Source organism: Rhamphochromis sp. 'chilingali' (assembly GCF_963969265.1).
Source record: "Rhamphochromis sp. 'chilingali' genome assembly, chromosome: 10".
Lineage (NCBI taxonomy): Eukaryota > Metazoa > Chordata > Actinopteri > Cichliformes > Cichlidae > Rhamphochromis > Rhamphochromis sp. 'chilingali'.
In genome coordinates, this window is record NC_137937.1 from 14,550,279 (window position 1) to 14,576,985 (window position 26,707).

Below are 26,707 nucleotides of genomic sequence, written 5' to 3' on the forward strand. Positions count from 1 at the left end.
AGACAGCAGCAGACAAACTGACACGCTGACCCAGACACACTGGAATGCAAAGAGGGGGATCTATAGAGATTATACTGCCCGCTTTTTCAAAATAGACTCTGCCTTTGAATGTCTGAATCCCTCTCTTCCACAAAGGCCCGGTCCCTGTTTTTTCCTTTTCATTCCGCAAGCTTTGCTTTCACTTAATCTAATTTGTCATCGCAGGCAAACAATTTTTCTTTATTTTGTGTGATTGTTCTGAGTGCTACTTTTTGTATGGCTTAAACTGGCTGCACTGGCAGTTAGAAAGATAAACTGTTGGCCTTAATCTCCCAAACCAGCTACCTCTTAACTACATTTGTCCATTATCCTTTCATTCTCACTCCTGACCTCTCCCCTCATCCCCTTGCCACATTGAGATGGCTTATGGAAATTATCTAAAAATGGAAAGAAATGGAAAGTCCAGGGTTCTGTGGCTTCAACTCAGCACATATTGGTTTCACTCACGGTGGGTACGGCAGAAGTACTTTTTTGCTTTTTTGGGTCATTCCTTTCCTCTGCAAATAAACAGTTTAACCTTATTTACCAGCAATAGATCAAAATGTCTTAGGGCGCTACAACATCATGTTAGAAAGTGCTTATATGATTAAACGCTGAGCTATTTGATGTTTAAGTGGCTTAAAGTCTTTGTGTATTTTATATTTTATAGACTCATGGTAAAGTCAGTGTAAGAATTTATGATTTTGGTACTTTATAGAAGCATTTACAGGTGGTTACTCAGTTTAATTACTAAATTGTTTTCATACTTGGAGAAAGTTGGGCATCCCTCTGTGAAACCCTTGGTGCAATTATATGTATATTAGAGATGTTCTGGTGTGTTTGCTTTGCATATTCTCAGTGGTTCAGGACATTAAAATACCCTCCTAAAAATCCCTCCCTTCTGTTCCACGTTGTCCCTGTTCAATCACAGGTAGCTGAGCTGTGTGGGGCTTCTCCGTAAGCCCAATGTCACTCTGCCAGAACCCCAAGACAGCAAAGACAGGAGGGGAATTTGTCTTCCTTTCCCCTTCACTTATCTCTTTTGTTTGTCCTGGTTTCCATAGATGAGCAGCAGCCCTCCGTTCTCTTCTCAAGCGAAACTAAGTGCTGCCGCTACTCTCGACCTGCCAGCTCCAAATTGGCAGCCTGACCTTCTTTTTCTTCCTCGGGGCGTCTGCACAAAGCCATACCTCTACCGTGGGGAAAAATGCAATTAAGAGGTGACATAAACACTGAGCACCCGTTGTAGCCGTGCCCAGAAAGAAGGAGGGGGTAAGGCAGCTGCCATTGTGACACGCTTGCATAGACACTGGTCTATTAATTGGAGTTGCACGTTGCCGAGTGACACTGGGGTGAAGAGTCTTGATAGAGAAAGTGGATGTGGCTCGGTGTTACTGAATGAGCCTTGACAGGAATGTGGTGTCAAACTTTGCTCTGTCTGGTGTTTGCATTAAGTGCAGCTGCTCTCTGACCTTGTGTTTTCATTCGTTGTAGGCAATTATCACCTAATGTTTCTGTACTGGTGACAGATATGCAGAGCAGGGGTGTGAATTTTAAGCAGTGCCTTAACTAGTATAAACGCCATTTATAAGCATACAAGCTGCGAAACATCTTCAATTGAAGACATGGGATTAAGGCTTTATAAGACCTGTGAAATACTAACAATCTAAATTAAAAGCCTGATTTAAATCCAAATTAAACCTAATATTTTTTGGCAAATTGCAGGCTATGTTGCAGGAAATGATTTGGATGAAATGTAGGACACCAATTAAAAGCGAATTTGTTGCTCTAGAAAGCAGAAAACACAAACTGAAAAACGCAAATGGTGGCCTGCATCTCCTACTAAATGTTTTCATTATCACCATTTCCAAGCTCAATATGACCTGTTAACTCACCTGCAAATTATATAGAAAATACATGTTATGGATCATCACAACCCTCCTTTTCTTGTAATGTGATATGAGTATATCTCACAGCTTTTATTTTTAGTGGAAGAAGCCCATTAAAACTGCCACTGTGGGAGAGAGCTGCTTAATTGCCAACTAAGGTGTGTGACATTTGGAGCAGCACATTGAATCTGGCCCAAAGTCCAAAAGGTGTTGTGAAGGACTGAGTAATTACTCTGGTCTCTCCAGGCAACGGGTTTAATAAGATGACTCAGTCATGGAAGGGTATTGCAGACATGCACACTAACACACTCACGCACACACACAAAGACTTTTTATATCTTAGTGTCTTTTCAGCAGCTGTATAGTTTAAACTTTTATACCATTCCTACATTTTTTCTTTATACTTTCTGTTTAACAGATGTAAAACATTTAAATCATTTTAGAGATGCATCAGTTGCAATTTTCTTAAAATATTCTCATGTCTGATTTGTTATTATTCTTTTTTTTTTTAGTTTGTCTTATTTGATTTCAGCCGGTCTTCATTTTCTTTTTCTACGAACAGTAATTTCTTTCATAAAAATGCCAGATGTGTTCATTCTTTTTACCTTTCTTCCCCAAATCTGCACCCAATTAGTGGACCTTTTCATTACTTTCACTCAAACAAATCTCAAAATCGTACCACAGGTTAGTGTGAAGCTTTTTTGTGCAAATAAAATCCAACTGAAATTAATTGCTGTATAACCCATTTTATCCAACTTGTCTGGGATTGCTGCAGCATCTTTTTTTTTTTCTTTGAAACAATGTCAGCTGAGCTGTTGTCAGAGTTGGAGCTAATGAATGTGCAACGAATGTTTCAGTTTATCTGACATTACTGCATCCAAAAAAAGAGCAAAGACTTCAGAACTGATTGAGTTACACACAGATTGGTAGAGCAAAAGGAAATAACAGATGCTACACTGGCAGATAACTGGCACTATCTAGCTATACGGAGCAGTGATATGAGTTAGCCCACTCACAATTATGGCCCTTCATGTTTGTTTCACAGGAGACATTTCTTGCACAAGTCAATATGTTGTGTTTCTGTTGATTACCCAGCATATTGCTACCAGGCATGTTGATAAGAATCACAGTTATTGTGGTCTATATCAGGGAGATCTTTAGAAAGGTGTGCATCAAGCTTCTGCACAGCACGCTACATTTTAGCCATGATTGGTGAATGGCTGCAGTTTTTCCCACAGATTTAGGCTCTTTTAGTGGCCTTATGGGTCAGTGCATATGTTTTCAAAACATTGCATGCATATAAGCTTATTTAAATTAGTTAGCTAATACTGTTCATAAGGTTCTCCAGTGCGCAAATGTTATTGCAGGTGTGTCACATGTTGAAGCACTGCAACTCCACCGTCTTTGACTGTGGCTTGTAGTCCTTGTTCTGCTCTGCAGCCTCGATGAGCTGGATATAGCAGCAGAACCAGCTCTGCACTTGCTGTAGGCTCTGATTAAGACTGGCCCTCGAGCAGATTTCCAGAGCAGAATGAGGGGTGTTGTTGCCAGCCCTTCCAGTTGTGGAGTTGGAGTTGGTCTAAAGTAAATGAGGTCAAGAAAACTGCTTTAATAGTGACCGAGCTAATAGTGACGTAGGTTGGAAAAAACAGGTGAAGGGCTAGACTTGTCTGGTTAGCAGCCTCAAGAGTCCAGCAATAAAACCATTAGAAGTAGTGTTCCTTTCAAACAGATAACAAAAATAAAAGCTTTACCAACTATATTTGGGTGTTAATATTTCTTGCAAAGTAAAGTAAAGGTCTGCCAAATGAATGTTTTTGTGGGAAACACTGGGCTGACCAGTGAAAAAGCAGCAGCTTCTAATCACTGTCAGGATCAGTACAATCCTACATTTGCTGTCCCTTCCAAAGAACTTGTGTTTTAATTGTCATTTGTTTGTCCATCAGCAGGACCGAATGAAATTTTTGTACAGAGCACTATAAAGTATTAGATCCAGGAAATTATTCTTTTCCCTCAGCAGCTACTGCAAAAGAATGCAGACTAACTAATAAGGACCTTGGGCCTTTGAAAAGCCTCACGATGGTCGATTTCCAGTGACATAGCAGGAAAATATTATTAACAGGGCCTTTTGCAAAACTCCGAATTCTCTAATAAGATCTTTAATAAACATTTTTCTGTGTTTGATGTACTTTCAAATGCTGAAGCATGTCGGCACGCATGCAGCGGTTATGATTTTGATCAGAGAATTGGTTCTAGTTTTTTAAAATTGTTTTTCATACACTTGAACTTTTTGTTTTCTTCATTCTTGAGTAAAAGTAACATAAAACCTAAAAGTAATGTTCCACTAATCATCTGTGTGTCACAGTTTTAACCTGGTGTCGTGCGCTATTTATCTTAGAGAATCTCTCACAGTGATCACGGGTTATTTATCTGCTTGGTTAGTCTTGTAAACAGCCTTCTGCTCCACCATGTCTGTGCTTCCCATGTTTGTACAGTAGATGAGTGGCTCCCTGGACCTCTCCTCGGGGTTGTTTAGCTTCAGACCCCTCATAGAGAAAAGGGAACTCCCTTAAGGGAACATGAAGCACTACAGGTTGAATGAAATTCTCTCTGAACACTCCAAAGCTCTCTTCATCTCTGCTGGCTCTGGGGAAAAAAGCGGCAGAAAAATGTTTAAAACAGGATGCTTAATCCAGCAGCACCAAAAAAAAAGCACACTAGCACACTTTTTTTTCTAACCCAAGAGAGAAAACACTTTAAAAGAGGCCCAACATGATAAGCCAGCATAATGAGCCATCGCTGACTGATATTAGGAAGTTTATTCATAGAATAGCACTAGAAGATGAGTTAGTGCAGGATGTTATCTTAATGCCACAACATGATAAATGATTCAGGGAGGATAGTGTTAGAAAACTGCAGTAGTTACATTTTCCCAGCACGTAGAGCAGGAGCATAGTTTACAGAAAAGAGGATACATACAGCACATGAAACTGTGTGTTTGGGTGGTGTGCTGGTATATGAAGACCAGTATAGGTTTCAAAAGTGCTGTCTGACCTGATAGCTTGGAAGCTATCTGTTGCAATAGCTAGTGTTGCACTTGATACTGACACTAATAGCTGGATCCGGTATCTCTCCGCAATGATGCCTTTATTATGTCTTGTGATATAAATACAGGCCGTCTTTCCTTTACAAAATGTATCTTTGAATTTCTCATTTCAGTTTTATTATATTTAGAGTTCAAGGAAATCCCCAGTTAAAAAGATGATGTTTCTGAAGTCAGTGAGTAATTGTATAAAATAGCTGCGATTTCAGTGTCGAGATAAAAGATATGAGGGGGAAAGGAAGCTTCATGGTGCACTGCCTTTTAGCTTGTGTGTCTCTCTCTTTCCTCCTCTTTCTTTTTTCACCCCATTTGGTTTTAAGTTGAACAGTCGTCGGGTGAATTTGAACAAAATCACAGTGACTTCACCTTCCCATCTCCTCTGCTCCTCTCTGTGTGGGTGGGGAAGAGCGCACACGGTGAAACAGAGAGCAAATGAGAGGAGCCCAATTAGAGCGAGTGTAAATAAATGACAGCAAAACAGAGCAGAAATTCAAAAAGCAGTTTATAAACGAGGTAAGTAATATGATATAAATCATTATATCATTTTGTGTATGTGTGCAAGGGGCTACTATTGTCGCCTTACACATAAAATAATGACTTTCAGTCCGCACAGTACTCGCTATCGGCTGTTACCCAAAGCCAAATTATCTGTAACAATACTGGGACTGAAAAATTCACATTGGTGCATCTCTTGTAATTACCTCAGTAAGCATGATATAATAGGCTCCAATGTTAGTATTGTCATTAAGTAATAGAGCACTACTCTCACATTGTGCCATCTAATAATAAGTTATGAGAGTAGAGGTCCATTTAAGGAGGAGGTCCAGAGGGTGTGTGGGTGTTTGTGTGTGCGTGTGTGTGTGTGAGTTATAGCAAGGTCTCGAGCATGGACTAGTGGCTTAGTAATTTATGGTGGCAGGGTTGGCTACGTCCACTGGGGTCATCGCTCCCTGGCCAGCCTGATAGGTAATTCATACACCCCTACTATATGGGAGGGGATTCGGCTTCTTTTTGCCATTTATCACGCTGCATCTATTTCTTAAGACCCCCAACCTGACCCCATGGGCTGCTGATGAGGCAAACTGTTGCATTAATACAGTGAGGCTAGAAGTGCAATGTGGGGAAACCACAAAACCAGAGGATGATTGCCCTTGTTGGTCAAACTGTGTCCTCTAGGTGTTACACAACAGAGCTGCTGGTACAGACCATTTGCTAATTTGAATTTACAGGTTTCCTGATGTTCATTTGCAAACGGCTGCTTCAGACCTGCTTCTTGCTTGGGGTGATCATTACCACAAGAGGAGGATTTAGTATTCAGCTCAGCCGAGGCGCTGACATGGAAGGGTCTCTGGCTTCTGTTTCTATTAGAGTCCAGGCCCGCGGCTGCACAGCCAACACTTCGGTGAGCCCTTTCTTAACACATGGCCATTTCCCTGCTGCTGCTGCAGCTGCTGCTCCTTCTAACTCTCTAGCTTTTGGATAGAAATATGACACTGGAGAACACCCATGGCATTCTTGTGCCCTACCCATCTGTCTTTTTTCTTCCCAGCTCCACTCACGATTTCACATCCAATTTTCCCATTGCCCAGTGACGCCCATTCCCCTAAGACCCCCAGCTACTATGAGATCACTGGACTCCTCTGTGAGTGTGTGTATGTGCTCTGTTATTGATCAGGGTTGTGTCTTTGTGGCTCTGGGCTCCTGCTGCTGTTATCACTGCAGAGTGGAGGGTGGGGAGGAGTGAGTGTGGTTCACAGCACTGAGAGCTTGAGGGCAGCGTGTGTTATCTAATGGGATTTACAGTATGCCCGGCATGTGTTCAGTTTTAGCTTTTTTCCCCCTCTCTCTCTCTTTGCTTTTGTGTTTGCGACGAGCTCAAAAATGCGCGCAATTGAACTAATTATAATTATGGTGTATTTGGACTGACAGTAGTCCAGCAGGAGAAAGGTAACAGGAAATTACAAGAGGCAATAAGAGCGTCTGCAGTGATTCATCTCTAGGATCACTGTAATCACAAAGTAGGAGGAGGGTGTCTAATGCGATAAAAACAAGACCGCTGCTGGATTTGTCTTTCAATTAAAAACTGTGAGCATAAGCAATAAAAAACAAAATTACGGATGCTAAAGTGGTTCTAAAGACGTGGATCAAATGTTGTTTTCTTTTCGAGGGAGAAACCCAGCAAATGATGTTTATTTCATGTCAACTTACCTGCGACAGAAGATGAGCATTCATTTCACTTACAGTGAATTGAAGGTGAAAGGATTATCTGTATTTTTCCAGATATAACCTGCTTATCCCGCAGCTCCCTGTTACTGTAGGTTTTTGGGGGGTTTTCTCAGTGGGTGTGGATAAGACTTTTATGATGGATTGCACTATAGGTCCCCTCGAGTGCATGCATGTGAATAAATGGGTGCAGCGTGCGCATGTTTCTTCTTTCCCAGCCTCGTTCCTCCATCGGTCTGTTTTTTTCCCTTCTTTCTCTTGAAAGTTCTCCTTAAAACCCTTCCCTGTCCTTTTTCACTCACTTTCGGACATGTGTGCAGAATGTGTAGTTAAATTCACATATGGCTGCGCAGTCAGACACGCTGAGCAGAACTGTGCAGCACTCAAGGCACCTAACCCTCCTCTGTGGCCGCAGTGATTAATTACTTTTAACAAAGCAAACTAAGTCTTGCTTGTCTGGATCAATTTTTTTCCCCATCTTGGTGCGAACTGCTGTCACCAGTAATTGCCAAACTCCGTGTAGTATGAAAAGAGGTCCACTTTTCAACTCTCGCTGGTCCTAAGCTAACCATAGCCTCAATTTTCCACACTCGTGGGCCTACTCTCCTAGCTCCCATGGTGCTAACGATCCTCTCCCCCCGTGTTTCTTTTCCTTCTTTTAAATTTTCCTTTGTTTCTGAACTGTTTTCCCTTGTAACACCTTCTTGGGAGCTATAATGCTTTTGTATAAAGCTGTGACATTTGTTTAAGTCATATTTTTAGTAGCTACCCTGCTTTTAGGTCAGCACTTATAATAATAATAATGATAAAGTAATAATAAAGCACAGTGCTTCTTTCCATCTATGCATGCTAATTGGCATTGCTCCGCCAAGCTGATCAAACACCATTAATCTATTTGTAGTATATATTTGTTTCTAAATGAGAAAATTAATACATTCCCTTGCTGCAGCCAGCTGTGTGCGGTGAGCCATGTTGATTGTTGGCACCCACAGTATGACTCAGAGTTCTGAGCAAGTGCTTTTATTTGGCCTTCTTTGCAGGGGTGTGTTTGCGTGAGCATGCATGCGTGTTTTCTTGTTTCTGGAAGCGGATTAATTTGATGTTCAGAGGAGCTGCCAAAGGACTTCCAGTGAACATATACACTGTCTGTTTTTTTTTTAGCATATACACAGTCAACAGGTTGTAATGCAACCTGTTCACTTCATCTTTGTTTTGCCGGACAGGCCGCAGAGTGTCACAGCACGCATAGCGAAAGCTATCAAAGTGAGGGAAACGCAGCAAACGTTATTAGCAGGCGGGCACAATTAATGATGCATGGTGATGGCCAAAGAACGCTGAGGGAACCTGTTTAATGAGCTAACACAAAGATTGCGCAGATGTGCTACAGGACTACTCAGCGTTATCAGAGGCTGATACCTCCTTTCAGTAGGAGTCTGCCAATTAGCCCTCTATTGGGAGTCGACTGTCAGGATTTCAGAGTAAAATTGGAAGCACTTGCTGCTATAATGTGCATTAGCTGCGATGTGCGGCTCTCTGCATCTTTTGGACTTTTTTGCTTCTCTTAGTGTGACAAATATCCTGTGAAAATTATGCTACTGTGGAGCTCAGCTACATTTAGGAGTGACAAATATCTCGTCACAAAAAAGCCGCCCTGAAACCTACTTCATTGTCTCCTCATTAATAATGAAAAAGTCCACACTGGTCCACTCATAATCCAGATTTTTTTTTTCTCTCCAGCTTTTCATATTTTCTCTGGCCCAGCAATGTGCCGGAGCATGTCATATATATGATAAGTAGAGGACCTTGTCCGCGTGGGACTCATCACACACTTAAATTGGCGCTCCGTGGAGTTCATATTGCAGTGTGGCCGAGGGGGAATTAGCCCGTCTATATATAAACCTCTGCATGTGTTGTGAATTAAAGTGCATTTATCTGATAATCGCTGGGGACTTCCCTTTGTGCATGGGTATGGTGAAGCAGTGGCGCTGTATCCACAATACCCCAGTATAGTGATGCTGCTGCTGCACTGGGAGACGGGAAGGAGAAATAGGTCATTCACAATAAACAGCTCTGATAGCCTGGATGGCAGCAGTCATGTACAGTAGACGAGGGAAGAATAACAAGGGGGCATCAGTGTGTCTCCTTGATGTGCAGACCTTTACCTCCTTTTCGAGCCCTCGTCCACTGTCGTGTATATAAAACTGTTTTGTGCTCCATTCTCATTGTCTTTTCAAACGCTTCCCTCTTCTTTGTCTTATCAACCCCTCAGTGATTTATCTGTGATTCAGCTTGCCTTTACTCAATCATGTATGACTTCTCACTAGCAGAATCAAAAGCAGTGGGGCTCATGCCATGCTTTTCATTAGAGCTCTCCATAAAGGCTGACTGTGAGTCTTTTGAAGTATTGTAGGGCAGCTCTGGAGAAGCACACTGTCAGATGGCAGCCTGGGCTGCTGACTCTTGTTTGATGAAGCAACTTCCCACTAAGGCCAGAGCAACTTAATGAACCCAACCCAAGTGCCGACACTGGCAAGGAGCTGTGCCTAGTGTGTGACAGTGTAAGAGGGTAATGACTTGGTGGACTCTTCCTCTCTCTGGGATCTTCAGCGATAACCAAGAAAAAAAAGCACCTCGGGCTCCAAAAAACTATTTTGACTTGGCAGCTTATTTTTCGCACTCTGCAAATGCCACTTTCAAGTTTTCATTTCGCACAGACTAAATATTTTCCGAATAGTTTTTTTCCCTTCATTTTTGCCACAGTACATCTCGAGTCCTGCTATAAATTCAATAAATCGGGGGAGATGGAAGCAACATGTGAGATATTAAAACAGCTTATACTGTCATGCTTTAGAGAGTTCTCGCAAGAGGCTCAGTTGAGCGCAGCTTCCAGCGAGTAATGAAGACGCTTGATTTCTCATGTTGGGAACACTTGTCCCTTCTTTTGTGTTTACTTAGAAGAGGGTATTTTTCAGCCATGCTTGAGGTTAGTGTCAGAGCCAATTAAAGGAGTACAAATTAAGATGGGGGACACGGTGCCTCAGGCCAGAAGAGCACAGAGCCGGGGCCAAGTAGCCTCTTCTATTATGACTGTGGGGTAAAGCACATCAGGGGCACAGGCGATTAGGACTCTTATTAAATTTGCATTGTAAAGAAATTATCAAACACACAAATTTGTATTGAATAATTGGGATGATCTGTTACACTTTAAAAAAAGACTGAAAAAGACTTAATAATGGCGGTAAACACTTAAAATGTCCAGTGGAGATTGCCGCTCGTTGCTCGATGGACTGTTTCACTTGAAAAATGTGAGGTCTATAAAAAGCAGGCCTTTCTAATATAGTCTTTTATGACCACCTTTAGCCTAGTCGGCACAGAGGGCACTTATGCAGCCTTGAGTTTGCTCTCTTTTTTTCAGGTTCACCATCTGGCCTTGATTGATTAAAGCTCCTTTAAGTAATTAATGCCCACTTTAATTGCTAGTCAGCCCCTGTGGCTGTTGGGATCGTGTGCAGTGCTCAGGCAGAGCCGAGCCAAGGATCTAGTTGAGAGGGGCACGGAAATCTGTTTAACACCCTGACCCTTGCAGCCTTACATCTAAACACTCTTAAGATGCTAATAGGAATGCAACTATGCTAGCTGCATCCATGTGACAAACCGGGCTATAAATCACGGCGGCAGAGTGTGACGTGGCTTTTCTAACATTGGAATTAACATGCTTGGAATGAGCTACGGGGAGAGAGTGATTTTTTATATTTTTATCTGATGTTTTAACACTTTCCATCGGTTTGTTTCCTCTGTGAGGCCGTCAGTTATGGTGGACGTGCACGTAGCAGAGAGAAAATTGAATTTCCTCTGCCAAACAGTGCATTGTGACAGCGTGTCACTGCCCGACCCCACAGCTTGCCACTATTGTGCTGTTTCATCTGTTTGTGATAAATGAGCAATATCAGTCTTTCCCTTCTGTTTCACTCCGACTGTCACAAAAGATGTACGCCATATGACACTCCACCGGTTACAAGGCCTGACCTTTTTTATTGAAGGTTCTCTTTGTCTTTTGATAATTGTTTTTAGAAAGCGTTAAACCATCCCCCTAACCAGATAATGCAAGACTCAGTGAATACAGAATACTCAGCATTGATTCCGCATACCTGACTATGACCTTTTCCAATCTGGAGTCCTACGCTGCCTGCCAGTTTGATGTGAGCCGGCTAATCGATTCCTTGCAGCCATGAGAGACTCCTACATTGTCTCTCACACTGAAATCCCTGCCAGGCAACCTGGAGTATACCTGAGTTTCATTGTCGCCACTCACTGAATAATGAAACATTTACCCTTTAATTGCCAGCTCTACATAGAATGATCTGTTTAATTTGCTCTCATTAAAGCCATCTAATCTAATGGGCTAATTAGGGGCTTTGGATAGTACAGCAATCACCAGAGTGTACAACGCCTTTAGGGAGGAATGCATCAATGGATCATAAATATTTTACTGTGTCTACCTACATGCAGATTGCGAGGTGTCTCAATTTGACTTGCATAGGTGCTTAACATGCACCTTTGATGTGGCTTAGCTTGTTAACAAAAATGTCACTGTACAGTTAACCGGGAGTATTCTACAAAAGCCCTCAAAGTCAGCACGTAAGGCAAAACAAAATCCTGTAAAAGCAACATTTTTTCATTGATTGGCTGGATTATTGAAGACATCTTTCATCCAGTGTGAGGGGAAAAATGAGTCTGTCACTGCTTTTTTTTCTCCTCGCAAACAGAACGCAAACGGACAGATAAACACAGATCGATCAATGCAGGTCAGGGATGTTTTGCCGTTTTAGGGTTTGGCTTTATTAGATTGGGGAGACAGTAATAGACAGGCAGCTGCGTCATGATTCCATCCCTGTGACCCCGGGGCCAAAGGTTTATGTTTGACCCAGGGCAATGGGTGTAACGCCCCCACTGGTCCTCCTGGGGATCATCGGACCTCTTCAACCATGGGGGACTGGGGGGTGTCTACCTGCGAGGAGTCACGGCAGATGGATAGAAGCTCGCAGTTTTGGCTTCAGAAATAGATTTAATTAAGCAGAGGCTCCATTGTGCTTCTTCTGTGGCTTTCAGCTTGTCAGCTTGAAGGGCAGTGGGCCCAAAGCTGCAATCATTCCATTTCACTTTTTCAACTGTTCTCCCAGCTAATTTGTCATAGCCGACAGTTATCCCTGGATATTAAATTAAGCAGCTGACATTTTGTGTACCCGCCGAGTCGACTGTGTCACCTTGAAAGCGTAGTGGCGGAGATGTGCAAGGCACATGTCTTAAACCCTGGTCGACACATGACATTTCTGGGCCACACTGGCAACCAGGCAACAACACCTATAGTTAAAGAGCAAAGACAGAGAGGAAAGAAAAGCAGCAATGCCTTTGTTCCTGTCACGCTATTAGTGTTAATCTAATCCCAGCGTCCTGGCCGGTGTGGAAAGCTGATTTCAAGTAATACACGTTTATTGGAGACAGATGGGCGATTTTCTTCTCGAGATATTGATGTATTTTTTCTCAGTTTGTGTTTGTGTATATGCGTGTGTGCCTGCAGTGTGTTTGCAGCCTGCTGTCCCTGTTTGATGGACTGATTTGGGTTCCATTATGTCACCAGCGGGGGTTCAGTTCAGAGTCGTAGCTTCGGCACCACTCGCCCTGTGGGTGATCAGAATCCATCTGCAGCAGGCGTATCCCAAACACAGTACAGCACTGAAGGGTGTGGCACGATCTAAACGGAGCTTATGCGGCTTCTATTGATTTCCACATTTGAGTGCATCTCTATTATTGCTGATCACCGATCAGGACAGCAAGCTACACAAGGCCTTGGGCTACCGGAGCACAGCTGTAGCCATCTGTTCGGTGACAGGCCGTCTGCATTGTGTGTGAGGAGCTAGGCTACTTGTTTAGAGAGACATCAGTGTGTGTGAGATTTTACGCCTCTGAATGTGAGGGAGAGAACTGCTTCAGCTGTTAGTTAAAAAAAACCTGAACACATGGGCGTGTTTCCAGCTCCAGTGCCCTTGGTGCAAATTACCTATGCTATTTGATTCCATTCTGAAAATGACAGATTTGGGATCAGGCCTGTTGTCTGGGTGCATTTTGTCTTAGAACTACTACATGCATCTCACACTGCAATTTGAGAAAAGAAACTGTACGTGGACACACGTGCAGATACACAAATACTGCAAAATGGTTACAGCTTTATATTTAATGAAATTATAAGACAAAAACAGAGTTTGTGCAATTCTAATTAGCTTGGAAGTCAGCATTTCTTGTGGCCACCTTTATTCTTCAACACAGATTTCTTGTCATTTCTTGAAGTAGTCTTCAGGAATAGTTCTCCGGGCTTCTTGAAGGACATTCACAAGCACTTTGATGTTTGCTGCCTTTTGTTCTGTTCTCTGTCAGGATGATCCCACACTGCTTTAATAATGTTGAGGTCCGAGTGCTACAGACTGGTTTTCTATCCAGGTATGCTTTTACAACATCATCAGTGTGTTTGGGATCGCTGTCATGCTGAAAAATGAAACGGTTGCCAGTCACACACTTTGCTTAAGTGCCAAATGCATCTCTCAGGTCCTTTGTGAGGTTTTTGCTGAATTTTCCCCCCTATTTCTTAAGGACACGACTTTCAGATGCTATTCATCTGCTGTGGATTGTTTTTTGGACTACCACTTTCTCTTTTGTCCTTCACTTCACGTCCAGTTTTCTCAATTTTTTAAGGACATACAGCACAGCATCCAAAGATGTGCAAGGTTTTCAGCCAATAACTCTTTGGGAATCACCTTGTTGGTGCAAAAACACTATTTTATGCCTGCCAAATTGTATTATCTTTGTCATTTTTCATAGATTCGACTAAAAAAATGGGAATAAATTGTGTCTTTTGACTAGCTGCTAGTAAAAAATGTCTGTTGGTGTGCACACAACAGTGGTTCCTCCTTTGAGTTAGGTGCTTTTTTTTAAACTTGAATGATTCATAGGTCAGTGTTGAGTGGCTTAAGAAACAAACAAAACAAAAAAAAACATTCCTCCAAAAATGGTCAGATACAAAGTCTGGACTGAAAATAAGCGAAAAAGCAGCCAAATGTCCAAAACTTTGAAAGACCTTCAAAAATCTTGGAGAACTATTACTCAAGAGCTCTTCAGAAAATTATACAAAGTCTGGTTATTTGGTTTTCAAACGGCGCTATAAGAAATTCTGTACAAGTGCTTATATCAGGAACAGCGCTGACTGCATACACACAGAGTGAAACTTCGTTTACCAAATCATATTACTGTTGTAACTGTAGGTTACAAATGATCTTCTTATGGCTTCTTATGGCCTCTGACAGTGGACTCATCTCTGTGCTTGTCCTGCTAGACCTCAGTGCAGCATTCGATACTGTTGACCATAATATCCTATTAGAGCGATTAGAACATGCTGTAGGTATTACAGGTACTGTGCTGCAGTGGTTTGAATCATATCTATCTAATAGACTCCAATTTGTACATGTAAATGGAGAGTCCTCTTCACACACTGAGGTTAATTATGGAGTTCCACAGGGTTCAGTGCTAGGACCAATTCTGTTTACATTATACATGCTTCCCCTCGGCAGCATCATTAAAAGACATAGCATAAATTTTCACTGCTATGCAGATGACACGCAGCTCTATCTATCCATGAAGCCAGGTAACACACACCAAGTTGTTAAACTGCAGGAATGTCTTGAAGACATAAAGACCTGGATGGCTGCTAACTTTCTGCTTCTTAATTCAGATAAAACTGAGGTTATTGTACTCGGCCCTGAAAATCTTAGAAATATGGTATCTAACCAGATTCTTACTCTGGATGGCATTACCTTGGCCTCCAGTAACACTGTGAGGAACCTTGGAGTCATTTTTGACCAGGATATGTCCTTCAACGCACATATTAGACAATTATGTAAGAATGCTTTCTTCCATTTGTGCAACATCTCTAAAATTAGAAATATCCTGTCTCAGAGTGACGCTGAAAAACTAGTTCATGCATTTATTACTTCCAGGCTGGACTACTGTAATTCATTATTATCAGGATGTCCAAAAAACTCACTGAAAAGCCTTCAGCTAATCCAAAATGCTGCAGCAAGAGTCCTGACAGGGACTAGAAAGAGAGAGCATATTTCTCCTGTTTTGGCTTCCCTTCATTGGCTTCCTGTTAAATCCAGAATTGAATTCAAAATCCTGCTCCTCACATACAAGGTCTTAAATAATCAGGCCCCATCTTATCTTAATGACCTTGTAGTACCATATCACCCTATTAGAGCACTTCGCTCTCGCTCTGCAGGCCTACTTGTTGTTCCTAGAGTATTTAAAAGTAGAATGGGAGGCAGAGCCTTCAGTTTTCAGGCCCCTCTTCTGTGGGACCAGCTTCCAGTTTGGATTCGGGAGACAGACACTATCTCTACTTTTAAGATTAGGCTTAAAACTTTCCTTTTTGCTAAAGCATATAGTTAGGGCTGGACCAGGTGACCCTGAATCCTCCCTTAGTTATGCTGCAATAGACGTAGGCTAGACGTAGGGCAGCCTACGTCTCCCATGATGCATTGAGTTTTTCCTTTCCAGTCACCTATGTGTTAATAGACCTCTCTGCATTGAATCATATCTGTTATTAACCTCTGTCTCTCTTCCACAACATGTCTTTTATCTTGTCTTCCTTCTCTCACCCCAACCGGTCGCAGCAGATGGCCGCCCCTCCCTGAGCCTGGTTCTGCTGGAGGTTTCTTCCTGTTAAAAGGGAGTTTTTCCTTCCCACTGTCGCCAAAGTGCTTGCTCATAGGGGGTCATATGATTGTTGTTTTTTTTTCTCTGTATCCATGAAGCGCCTTGAGGCAACTTTTGTTGTGATTTGGCGCTATATAAATATAATTGAATTGAATTGAATTGAATTGTTGCTCGGTGTTCTGATCCATTTGGTAGTCGTATATATGTTTTCACTAGATTTTTTTCTTTAACCCCGAGATCTTGAGGAAAGCTCGACAAGTGGAAACACAGACATGTTCCCAGGGACTGAGGACACCTCTGGGGTTAGAGTGTACAGCCTAAGAAGGGGGCAAGGACATATGCTGAGACATTAATCTCCTAATAGAAAAAGAGCCTCCAACAGCTGGTGTTGCGCCGAATTCACAGTCTTAATCTTGTCAACTTTCTGTTCACTTGCTCTGACTGTGAGCCTTATTGTGAACAACAGAGCTGTCACTTGAAGAATATTGTCCATGTTTCATTGTAAGTGGCTTGTTAGAGCGAAAGAGCGTATTCAGCGGTGTGCGTGAGCTTATTTGTGTATATGCACAGGGAATGTTGGTTCCCCACAGTGTCTAGCACAGTGTATTGCGGTGATTTTTTGCATCATTTCCCTCTTCCTCCTAAGCATAAAAGCATGAATATTTAAAACTACATCAAACAAGGATTCATGAAATATTAAAATATTCGAGAAAGAAGAAAATCTTTTACCCTGTCTCTTATTCATATGTGTTTTGTAGGCTCTCTCTTTTGCTCTCACACACACACTCACACGTAATCACGCATTTGCACACATGCACATAAGCCCTCTCAGAATTCACCCACGGGTACGAACGACAAACCTTCCCCTCTCTATCCACTCTTCTGTGGTATCAGCACATTGCTGCATTAAGTACAAGACCCGAACATGCAAGAAGGTTCAATAATTCACCCCGGATTGAATTTCTGGCAAAACACATTATTCGAAGTCTTGGTTTGTCGATGTCATGTTGTAAAAAGATGCCAAACAGATGTGTCACGTTTCAGGAGGGCATGTGCTGCATGGGAACTTGGCAGGAGTGACTCTCTTTCTTTCCTGTTTAGGGAGCTGTTTCTTGGCTGAAAGATGAGACGCTGACACTCAGTTGTGCATACAATGTTGTACATTGACAGGTCACAGCAAATCTGCGATGCTGCCTCCTTCTTTGTAATGCTCCCTGTACCGTACCTCTGTTTATTTCTCTTGTCTGGCTAAGAGCTACAGAGGCTGTGCTAATCACTGTAGCAACAGCTCTGAGCAGATGCTGCTGTGTTTTTAGAAAAGATCCTTTTAAGCGTGGATTCAAATAAAAATGTGTAGGGGTAAACATCTTGTTTTTACTTCACCCAAAATGCTTCAATCCGTGCTAACAGCATCGCTAACCTGACGACATTATCTCTGCAGCACTATTTGATTTTGCTGCGTGCTATTCAGTCTTTTACTTGTACGTCAGTTTCGGTTTATCTTGAGCTCTCATCAGTATCACGATCACCATTGTCCCTAATTAGTATTCAGCCACTGCAATGTAAATTCAGTGGAGCCCTCTGTTTTAACAGCGGTACTTGGTTGAATTGACTTGTTGGATTATGCCGAGGCTGAGGTTATGTGACATTTATGTCTTTGTGCAGCCATATGGTGTATTTTGAAGCCCATGGGAGACTAATGGAAGAAGAAATCTTATAAGGCTGTATGGCACATCGATTCTGTCACTTTTGCAGTGATGCATTCAGTGTTGTGCTTCTGTTTTCCAGTATTTCAATGTATTTTCTAGCCGGTCTAGTCTTTCAACCTTATGTAGGACGAGAGAAGCTACAATGAAGTGATTAAAGAAGAGGACGTTTTTTTTTTTGGTTTGACTCAAACCTTCCTTTTAAATACATCTTTTTCCCTTCATCTTCTTTCCCCGGTCGTCTCGGTCAGGGTACGGCGCTTAAGAGAATGAAAGGGAGAGCAGTCATATTGTAGGCTAAATCTAATCAAAGGGAGAAGTGCTTTTAAATGTCTTTTGTTCCCTTGGGCAAAACGTTTGTGGGGTCTCTCAATTCTAGCCAGTGCATCCTGCCCAAACTCCACTGCTGCTAGATGCAATTAATATTGAGCGGATTCCCTGAACCGTGCTCCACTCATATAATAACAGTGTTAGAACAAAGGTTAATGCTTTGAATTTAATCTCTGTCGTCGTCATTTTCATTGGAGATGTGATGCAAGTGAGGGGCGGCGGAAATGTTGAAGTGGGGGGCAGCAGGTCTGGAGAGAGATTGGTAGTCAGTGGGGGGTCTCGGACAGAAGCGAAATTAATTACTGGTCTCTGTAAATTCGATGTCATGTCTCATTTTCCCTAATCCTCTCTGCTTTTCTCACTTGCTAGTCGTGCTAACAGAGAAGCTTGGGAAGGCTAATGAAAAGGCCTCTTAGATGCTAATGGCAAATTAGCCCTTGTGTCACTTTTGGAAGCTATGAGTGGAGTTGCTGCCTACCGCGCGAGAAGTTAGCCAGATGGTAGCCTGGACCGCTGCTGCTACCCCTCACACACGAACCAGCGCACAAAAAACACACCAGCGTAAGGGAGACTTTGGGACTCTTATCTCTTATTGCTTTGTAGCTGTAAATGTGCGACACGAGCCCATATATGACTATTCTGGGAGACACTTTGCTTTCTCCTGAAGGGGATTTATCGGTTTGGATTGTGAATAATGAGCGCAACGTAGTTTCATCTCTCTTTGCTGGTGTTGTAAGACTGGACCAGAGTCAGGTTTAACAACTCAGTAGGATTTCTGTCTGATCGGGCCTTAGACACAAACATACTGAGTTACTTGCCTGGATGAAAGATCTCTCTGCAGCTAGTGATTCCAAACAGACAAGCGGGGGGGAAAGCACACTTATTTTTGGGGCTTTGGATCGCAGAGACAGCGTCTGTTTTAGGTTTCAGTGTGCACAATGTTCCAAAAAAAAAAAAAAGAATTAGTCTCTAACAGAAAGATACAATATGTTACAAGTTGCATGCAGTATCTGCCTCATGGTACTGATTTATTATGCTTCCAACAATGTGACTTTCCCAGCTCTGTGAATAAATGACTGGATGACAAATCTGTTTGAGTTCTGTCTCTTTGAAGGCTCTTCCATGTGTCCAAAACATTACGCAAATACATATCTGAAGTTTAAAAAAAAAAAAGTATAGCAAAAACAGACTGGGCAGTTGGGTTACTCTTTTACAAGTGTGTACTGTCAAAGAGAATAAGTAATCTGAAGTATTTATGGGTGTTATTTTCTAAACTACAGGCAGACTTGAGTAAGTAGTTCTGTCTCATTCCCCTCTCTCTTTCCCATCACTTTTTTTTTCTAACAGCCAGAGAAATCCCAGCGCTCGACTTGTGCAGTTTACTCCCACAGCAAGGAGACAGAGAGCAAAAAAAAAAATTGAATAGAAAAACAATCGTTGCTCCTGAGAAGGCAGCCAGCCAGAGTGTAACATGTGCATTTATGTAAAACTTATAATCCAATTAACAAGTACAAAAAAAGCCAGTGATCACTCTATTATGGGAATACAAAGGAGAGAGGTGCCATGTTCAGAAAACTGCTCATGTGGAAAAAATGCTAATGGCGTGAAATGAGTGTGTCTGGTAATGTGTTTGAATAAAGCCCCATGCTGTGGCAGAAGACTTGAGCACTGATAGCTCTTTTACCTCCTTCTCTCTGCAGGCATACTTCCGACAGGGTGTTGCCCTTCAGTACCTTGGACGCCATGCCGACGCGCTGGCCGCCTTCGCCTCGGGGCTGGCCCAAGACCCCAAGAGCCTACAGCTACTGGTGGGCATGGTAGAAGCCGCCATGAAGTCGCCCTTACGAGGTGAGAAATGTGGCAGGTGAACACGTGCACTCTGTGCGCGCGTGTCAGCAGGTCTTCGTGTGTGTGTGTCACTCTTTTTCTGCTTCACCTTATTCACGTTTCTGTCCTACAGCAGCCTAAAAGCCTGTCTCGGAGATAATCCTCGCTCAGTCAATAAATGCGTTGAGGTGACTTTACCTGTCAGTTTTGTACCTGTTTTGTGGGCAGGCCATCTCTCTATCTGCCCATCTTCCTGTCTTTGTGAGCGACTGGTGGTGTCAAGCACTTACCTTCGGACTCTAAAGAATGACGCCTGCAGCTTCAGCATATCTTACTGTCAGTCAGGCTGACACACATTGATAGCCTGTTATCTTAATGAGCATCCAGCACTAATGCCATTGTCTGTGTCTGCCCCTGTGTAAGCCTTTTTCTTCTTAAAGCTGAGTGGATTTATAAGTAGCGTATTCAGGCCAAGATTGTCACTAAAATGTGGTCTTTTTTTGTTGCGCACTGTTATCTGTTGTATCAAACAACTGCAGCGACCTGATTGTCCATGAGTAATCCGTATGGGCCAGCCTAATGAGCCTCAAACAAACCTGGCACCAGTTTTACTTTAGATGACCACTGCGGAGAATTTAATATGCTTCAGATCTAGATGGCACAGATTGCCAGCGTAGACTGTGAGTCATCCTGCAGTCTCGCTTTGTCATCACCTCCTTGCCAAACTCCTCTGATGCCGTGCCTCTGAATAAATGTGGCCTTGTTTTTATAATCCAAAAATTACTGCACTGTGCAGTGGATCAGTAGCTCAGAAGGCCTTTGTTCAGTGAGGAATCAGCATTTCCGTGATTGAATACCGTGCTCCTCTGAATATTCTTGTGCAAATGCGACAAAAAATATTGCAAAGAGAGAAAAGAATGGAAAGCCCATCTTAACGACAGTGAGCATATAAGCCTGCCATTGGAACCAAAACAAAAAAAGGCTTTGGGTGTGAGCCCAGACCTCAGCATTATGGACCAGAATGGGTCCTCTTAGTAGGGGTAGACCAACATTTAGCCCAAGCCACTTAATCTCTTAATTGTTTACCCTATTTCCCAGAGTGCCAGGCAACCACCAGAGGACCTAATCCAAGGTGTGTTGAGGAGAGGTAGTTAGGTCAAAGGATTAAGAGCAATGATCCTCTCAGAGGGACTCCTGGCACAAGGGGACGATAATCAATGTTACGCCAGCAAACAGGGAGGATAATCAGTGTTACTCAGCCAAAGTCCCCTGATAAGTGAAAGAAAGGTAGGCGAGCATTGCTTTCTCTCCTTCAAGCAGAAAGTGCCATGTTTCTGTCTGCCACGTTTAATAGCCGTGCAGTAATTCAGGATCCAGAGTTCGTTACCTCTGCTGCCATTTTAATTGGAACTAATTAACGCCAAATTATATTTATCAAAACCACTTTAAACACTTTAAAGAAGCATTTATCAAAGTACTTATCAAAATATTGCTTGTTAGTTGTGTAAAAGCCTAATTATATAATCATTGTAATAGGTTTCTTGCTGGCTTGCCTTTGGTGGTAACAACGTTGTTATAACTATGAAAAGTCTTTAGGTTGGCTCAAATTTATCGTAGTACAAATGTCTTTGGTGAAAACTGGATACATTTTTTTCCTCATCAGCATATAAACCATGCAGCTGATGACAAGAAACAGTTGATTATATCTAGCTGTGACTGCAGCGCTCACTTAGCTCGGTCATTTATCTTACCGCTGTCGTCTCAACAAACTTATTTTCAGACTGCTCAGATCACTGTTAGGTTTATGGTTTGCCACTGGGTGAAGAGATCCAGCCGATAACATTTATTCAAAATAAACAAATCCCTGAATGAGACAAGAAGAAGGGACCAAAGAGAACTGAATAAAGGCGTTTGTCTTTTGATAAACAATACTGTTTTATGTACAGTTCAACCCAACAAAGGCTTGCTGCACACGTGCAGTTTGCAATCTTCTAACTGTCGTTTTTTCCTATAACATCAACATTGTCCACCTATATCACTGCAGGGCTCGCAAAATTTCAAAATCCCTGGTAGCCCTTCGGGCAGGCACTCTTCAGTTTTTGGTAGCCCAAAATAAATTTAAGTAGCCCGAATAAAAAAAGAGGACAATTTTATACATTTAAGTATAATATTGTAAAGGAAACAAAACATCAATCTAAAAATATTTAAAACACAAATTACAACAACAAATTACAATCATCAACTCAAATATTTGGTTCTAATTGAACAGAAATTTCTATGAACTTGCAAGAACTGTGTAGAACATGAATCAGTGTTCAGTAAGAAGCAAGTGGAACCAAGATCTAGTACATTTGCTTTTTGAAGTTTGCAAAGACTGCTAAATCTTGCCAATGGTAGTTGACTCTTTGCAACATAGTACGCTGTTCTAAACAGCTTTTTCAGGACTTCTTGTTATGCTTGGTCTGTTTTTAGTATGTTTTTTGCAATTGGTGTTTGTTCTGGGAAAGATACTGCAGACTGAGCAATGATGCATTTCTTACATTTCTCATGGGTTCTGATGGGGTCTTTCTTAAAATGACTGGTCCCAGTAACAAAGGCGCTTGTCGACTCAGAAATCAAGGGAAACTCACAACACACCGGGCAGAACATTATGTTATTTAGCTCGTCATACTCCAGCCACATAAATTCTTTTGTCCATGAAACCAAAAAAGCTGCGCTTTCCTTTTGCCTCATAGTCTGATTTGTCATAACTTCTCCGATTTGTGGTAGGCTTTTCTTTGGCTGCCCCTTCTTCACCCTGACCTGTCTTGTTTGGCTCTGCAGAACTAAAATACCTGCGTAACTCCATCTGCTTTTACACATACTTACATAACGATCAGCAATTCTCTGCGCAATCAACATCTATCACATGTTTAAGCTTGCTGCAGGAGATTTCACTTGTCATGTTTGATAGTAAGCTAACGATTGATAAGACGATGCCAGAGGAATTGGTGCGCAATTAATCTGTGACTCACCAATCAGTGCTGCCGCTCTCTACACACAGTTCGCGCGATCGCAAAGTGAAAGTGAAAGCAAAAAACAAGCGCAAACTCAAACGCGATTTCAATGTGTCACATATTGACAGTGGCTCATCGATGACATAATTACTCAGCTACATTTGCGAAAGAATGCAAAAGCATTGACATATCTTTCCTTCCTATGATAGCCCGACGGGCAGAGCTGAGATGGATTTTGGTAGCCCGACTGGAAAAATCGCTAGCCCCGGGACGTCGGGCTAGCAATTTTGCGAGCCCTGCACTGAGTGGCATGAGCAGTGACAACGCAGCCTCTTATGTTTTCGCTAATGTCATCAGAATCAGAATACTTTATTAAACTGAGGGGAAATAGTGTGTTATTAAGATAAGATAAGATAACCTTTATTAGTCCCACACGTGGGAAATTTATTATTGTGTTTCGGTCCCGTGGAGAATATTCCTGCTGTTCTTCCTGTTCTCATTCTGTGTCTTGTTTGTTTTCTTCGAGGGCCAGAGAGAATCTTAAGGATCCATTAGTTCTTAATTGTTAATCATTGGGTTATTTTACACACATGCTAACTAAAAAAGGTTTTTCACTTGAAGCTCAGTCCAGTTGAACCATGAAGGACATGGTGTGGCAGCTATTGACCCAGGCTGCTATTAAAAGATTTTCATTTAACTAGAGTTTCTGGGCACTGTGTGTCTTAAGGCAACTAAGCAGAATACCTGCTAATGCAAAGTACACTTGATTTTATACCATGGGCATCATCTTAAAAATAATAATAGATAGAAAAAGTTGTAAATATTTTTGGTTCAAGTACAGCTAGCAGTTTAAGTATTAGTTAAATGAATGACCTAACCATTGAATGAGGAAGATAAAAGCATGTTAAGACAGCTGTCGTTTGCCTGAGGTGTCAGACAGTAATGCTATCTTTTTCTCATGAAAGTTTCCAAAACAACTTTTTAAAAATTCATTTAAACCAAAAAATCGCTCAGAGCCACATTTAATTATGAAGCAGTCCCAAAGAGCCAGCAGCAAAATAAAAGGGACTGATTGGAGTGAAATCTCCACAGATGAAGACACAGATAGTGGATGTGATATATGAACGCTTAAAAAAATAATGTGATTGCATCGTTCAGTAGTGCGAGGACTCAAAAGGAAAGTGAATACCCTGCTCTGGCTGCATAGTTAATATGGGAAACTAATGAAAAATACGGACAGGCTGCTTAGAAAATCACTGAAATTTGGTCTTACAGAGTGACCAAAAATAGTCTTTATAATGAACAAAGTAATACGGACCATACAAAAGGCTAGAGCAAATTTGCTTAGATAACTTAAGGTTGTTTGAGAAATGGAAGTTAAAAGAAATCTGACAAAATGAACAGAATAAATTGCAAATTTGTACCTAGAAACTAATATTTTTTAATATTTTCTGGAAAAAAACAACCTTCATAAGTACAAAAATCACATTGTTTGACACGACTAACATTACTAAAGTATTAACAGAAGAAGACCACAACATGAAGTGGGCAGTATGATTAATTCAGTATCATTAATTCCAAGAAGCATCTTTAATTCTTACATAGGCACTGACGCGTGGTCATGTGGTGCATTTTAACGTCTTCCTACAAGGGGAGGAGCTTAACATTATAAAGTAGTTTGAATATCTTGGTCTTACTTTGGTCTCTAATCTTTAAAAGTCGCCCTTTTTTATGTATACATTTCTTATATTTTTTATAATGACATTCCTCTTAAAGAAACAGGAAATAAGTGAAAGGTATGTGGGTGAAATTGATCTCGGCGCATAAAGAAATGAAGAGATGTTAAACAAAATAGTATCCAAAAGTAGTGACTTATGGGTAAAGTAGTGTGCCAGTAGTGATGGTCTGTTGAAAAAAAACTATGAAGCAATAAATTAGAAATGGTAAGCTGAAAGCTGTCCAAATACAGTTTTGAAATTACTCTTCTGAACATGAAAGGTATTAAAAGGGAATGCTATTCTTTCAGTTTATCTGACAAGGCTGTGTGGGTACTAAGAGGGAAAAGGTTGGAAACCACTGCAGCCTAGCAAGCTGACCTCCCTGGAGAGAGCAAGGAAGGAGGATTTTTATGTATTTATAATAATTTTTTTTGTTGCTGAGAGGATTAGTTAGTTTTATTCTGCATTTTTCTTTTTCTCAACAGATTCAGTGAATGATCAAGTCAGACAATGAACTGTTCCTACCAGAAGTTGTTAATATAGTTTATTTTTTAGGGGTAAAAACTGCATTGTTGACCGATAAACCACAGCGAGTTAACACATTGCTGTGTTAATTTCAAAGAAAGTAAAGCAGCCAAAATATTTGATTCCAAACCGAATACACTGCTGGAAAAAAAGAAACACAACTCTTCACAGGGGGCGTTTTTGCCTAACGAACAAAGCGCTGGGTGGCATTGACAGTGCAGGTAAAATATTTTACTTTTAGTCTTTTAATGAGATTTCTTCCACGACTTGTATTTAACTCGTCATAATCACAAATGAAATCCAGCTGGCAGCAAACATTTACATTAATTTCAAAGGGAGAGGATGGTAAAGATAATCTTATCGAGTGATATTGTATCGCAGAGGCAATTTCCATGAAATCGAGGGATTAAAAATTAAAAAGAGTATTTTATAGCTTCACCAGTCCCGCTGATGACACGTGTGCCTAATGCAGGAGGGAGAGTGCATGCCTTATATCTTTATTCACATGAAATGGAAGGCAGACTATGGTGCATTAGTGATACTGTATGCAGTCATGCTCTGCACATATCCAGTCACTAAAGGAACGTATGGCTCTGGCTGCAAAAGCAATATTAAAAGGCAAAAGGCGAGAAAGAGGTACAACGTTATGATGTTCTGTTAGATGTTTTCTGCGACACGAGGGCTGTTATTCTTGCTTCATATACAGTATTGTGGAAAAAATATTCACCCTCTTCCTGACTTCTTATTTTATTGCATATGCATATGTCACATGTACATGTTTCAGATCATCAAACAAATTTTAATATCGGGTAAAGATCACCTGGGTAAATAAAAAATACAGTTCTTAAATTATGGTTTCATTCTTTTCATTTTTTGGAAAGCTGAGTTTAATTCGACTTGTCACACCAGACCTGCCAGACCTGTTCGATTAAGAAATCTGTTTAATAGAATCTGTCTGACAAAGTGAAGTAGACTAAATGATCTCAAAATGACACACATCATGCCCAGATCTAAAGAAACAGTCTGGATAAGGTTACACAAGCTATTTCTAAGGCTTTGAGACAGTGAGACGAGGAGCAGCGGTGAACCTTCTCGTGAGTGGCGAGCCCACTAAAATAGCATTTCATAAAAAGAGCATCACACCAACAAACATGGTGGTGGTAGTGTGATGGTCTGGGGCTGCTTTGCTGCTTCAGGACCTGGACGACTTGCTCTAACAGTGAATTCTGCTCTCTCCCAGAAAATCCTGAAGGAAAATGTCATCGATTTGTGCCCTGAAACTCCAGCAGACCTTGGTTCTGTGACAGGACAATGATCCAAAACACACCAGCAAGTCCACCTCTGAATGGCTCAAAATGAACAAAATGCAGGTTTTGGAGTGGTCTATTCAAAATCCACACTTAAAGAATCACCAGTTATTGCAAACACTTGACCTCCGTTCTTGCTGCCAGGGGTGGCACAACCCGTTATTAGATAGGCGTTTTACCTAACCAATGAAATAATCATCTAAAAACTGCATTTTTAAAAAAAAATTACAATTGTTATCTGTACAATAATAAAACTAATGTCATCATCTGAAACAATTACTTGTGACAAATATGCAAAAAAA

The 26,707-nt window shown here is 41.5% G+C and overlaps 1 protein-coding gene across 3 annotated transcripts in view; it reads left to right on the forward strand.

The window, feature by feature from the left end:
• Positions 1–26,707, forward strand: part of LOC308403613 (tetratricopeptide repeat protein 28-like) — a 193,590-nt gene that overhangs the window by 97,461 nt on the left and 69,422 nt on the right. For all 3 annotated transcript variants that reach the window (XM_080893189.1, XM_080893190.1, XM_080893191.1), the window contains one exon: positions 19,733–19,880. In XM_080893189.1, the coding sequence (XP_080749315.1) occupies positions 19,733–19,880 (148 nt within the window). The remainder of the gene's footprint in view (positions 1–19,732; positions 19,881–26,707) is intronic.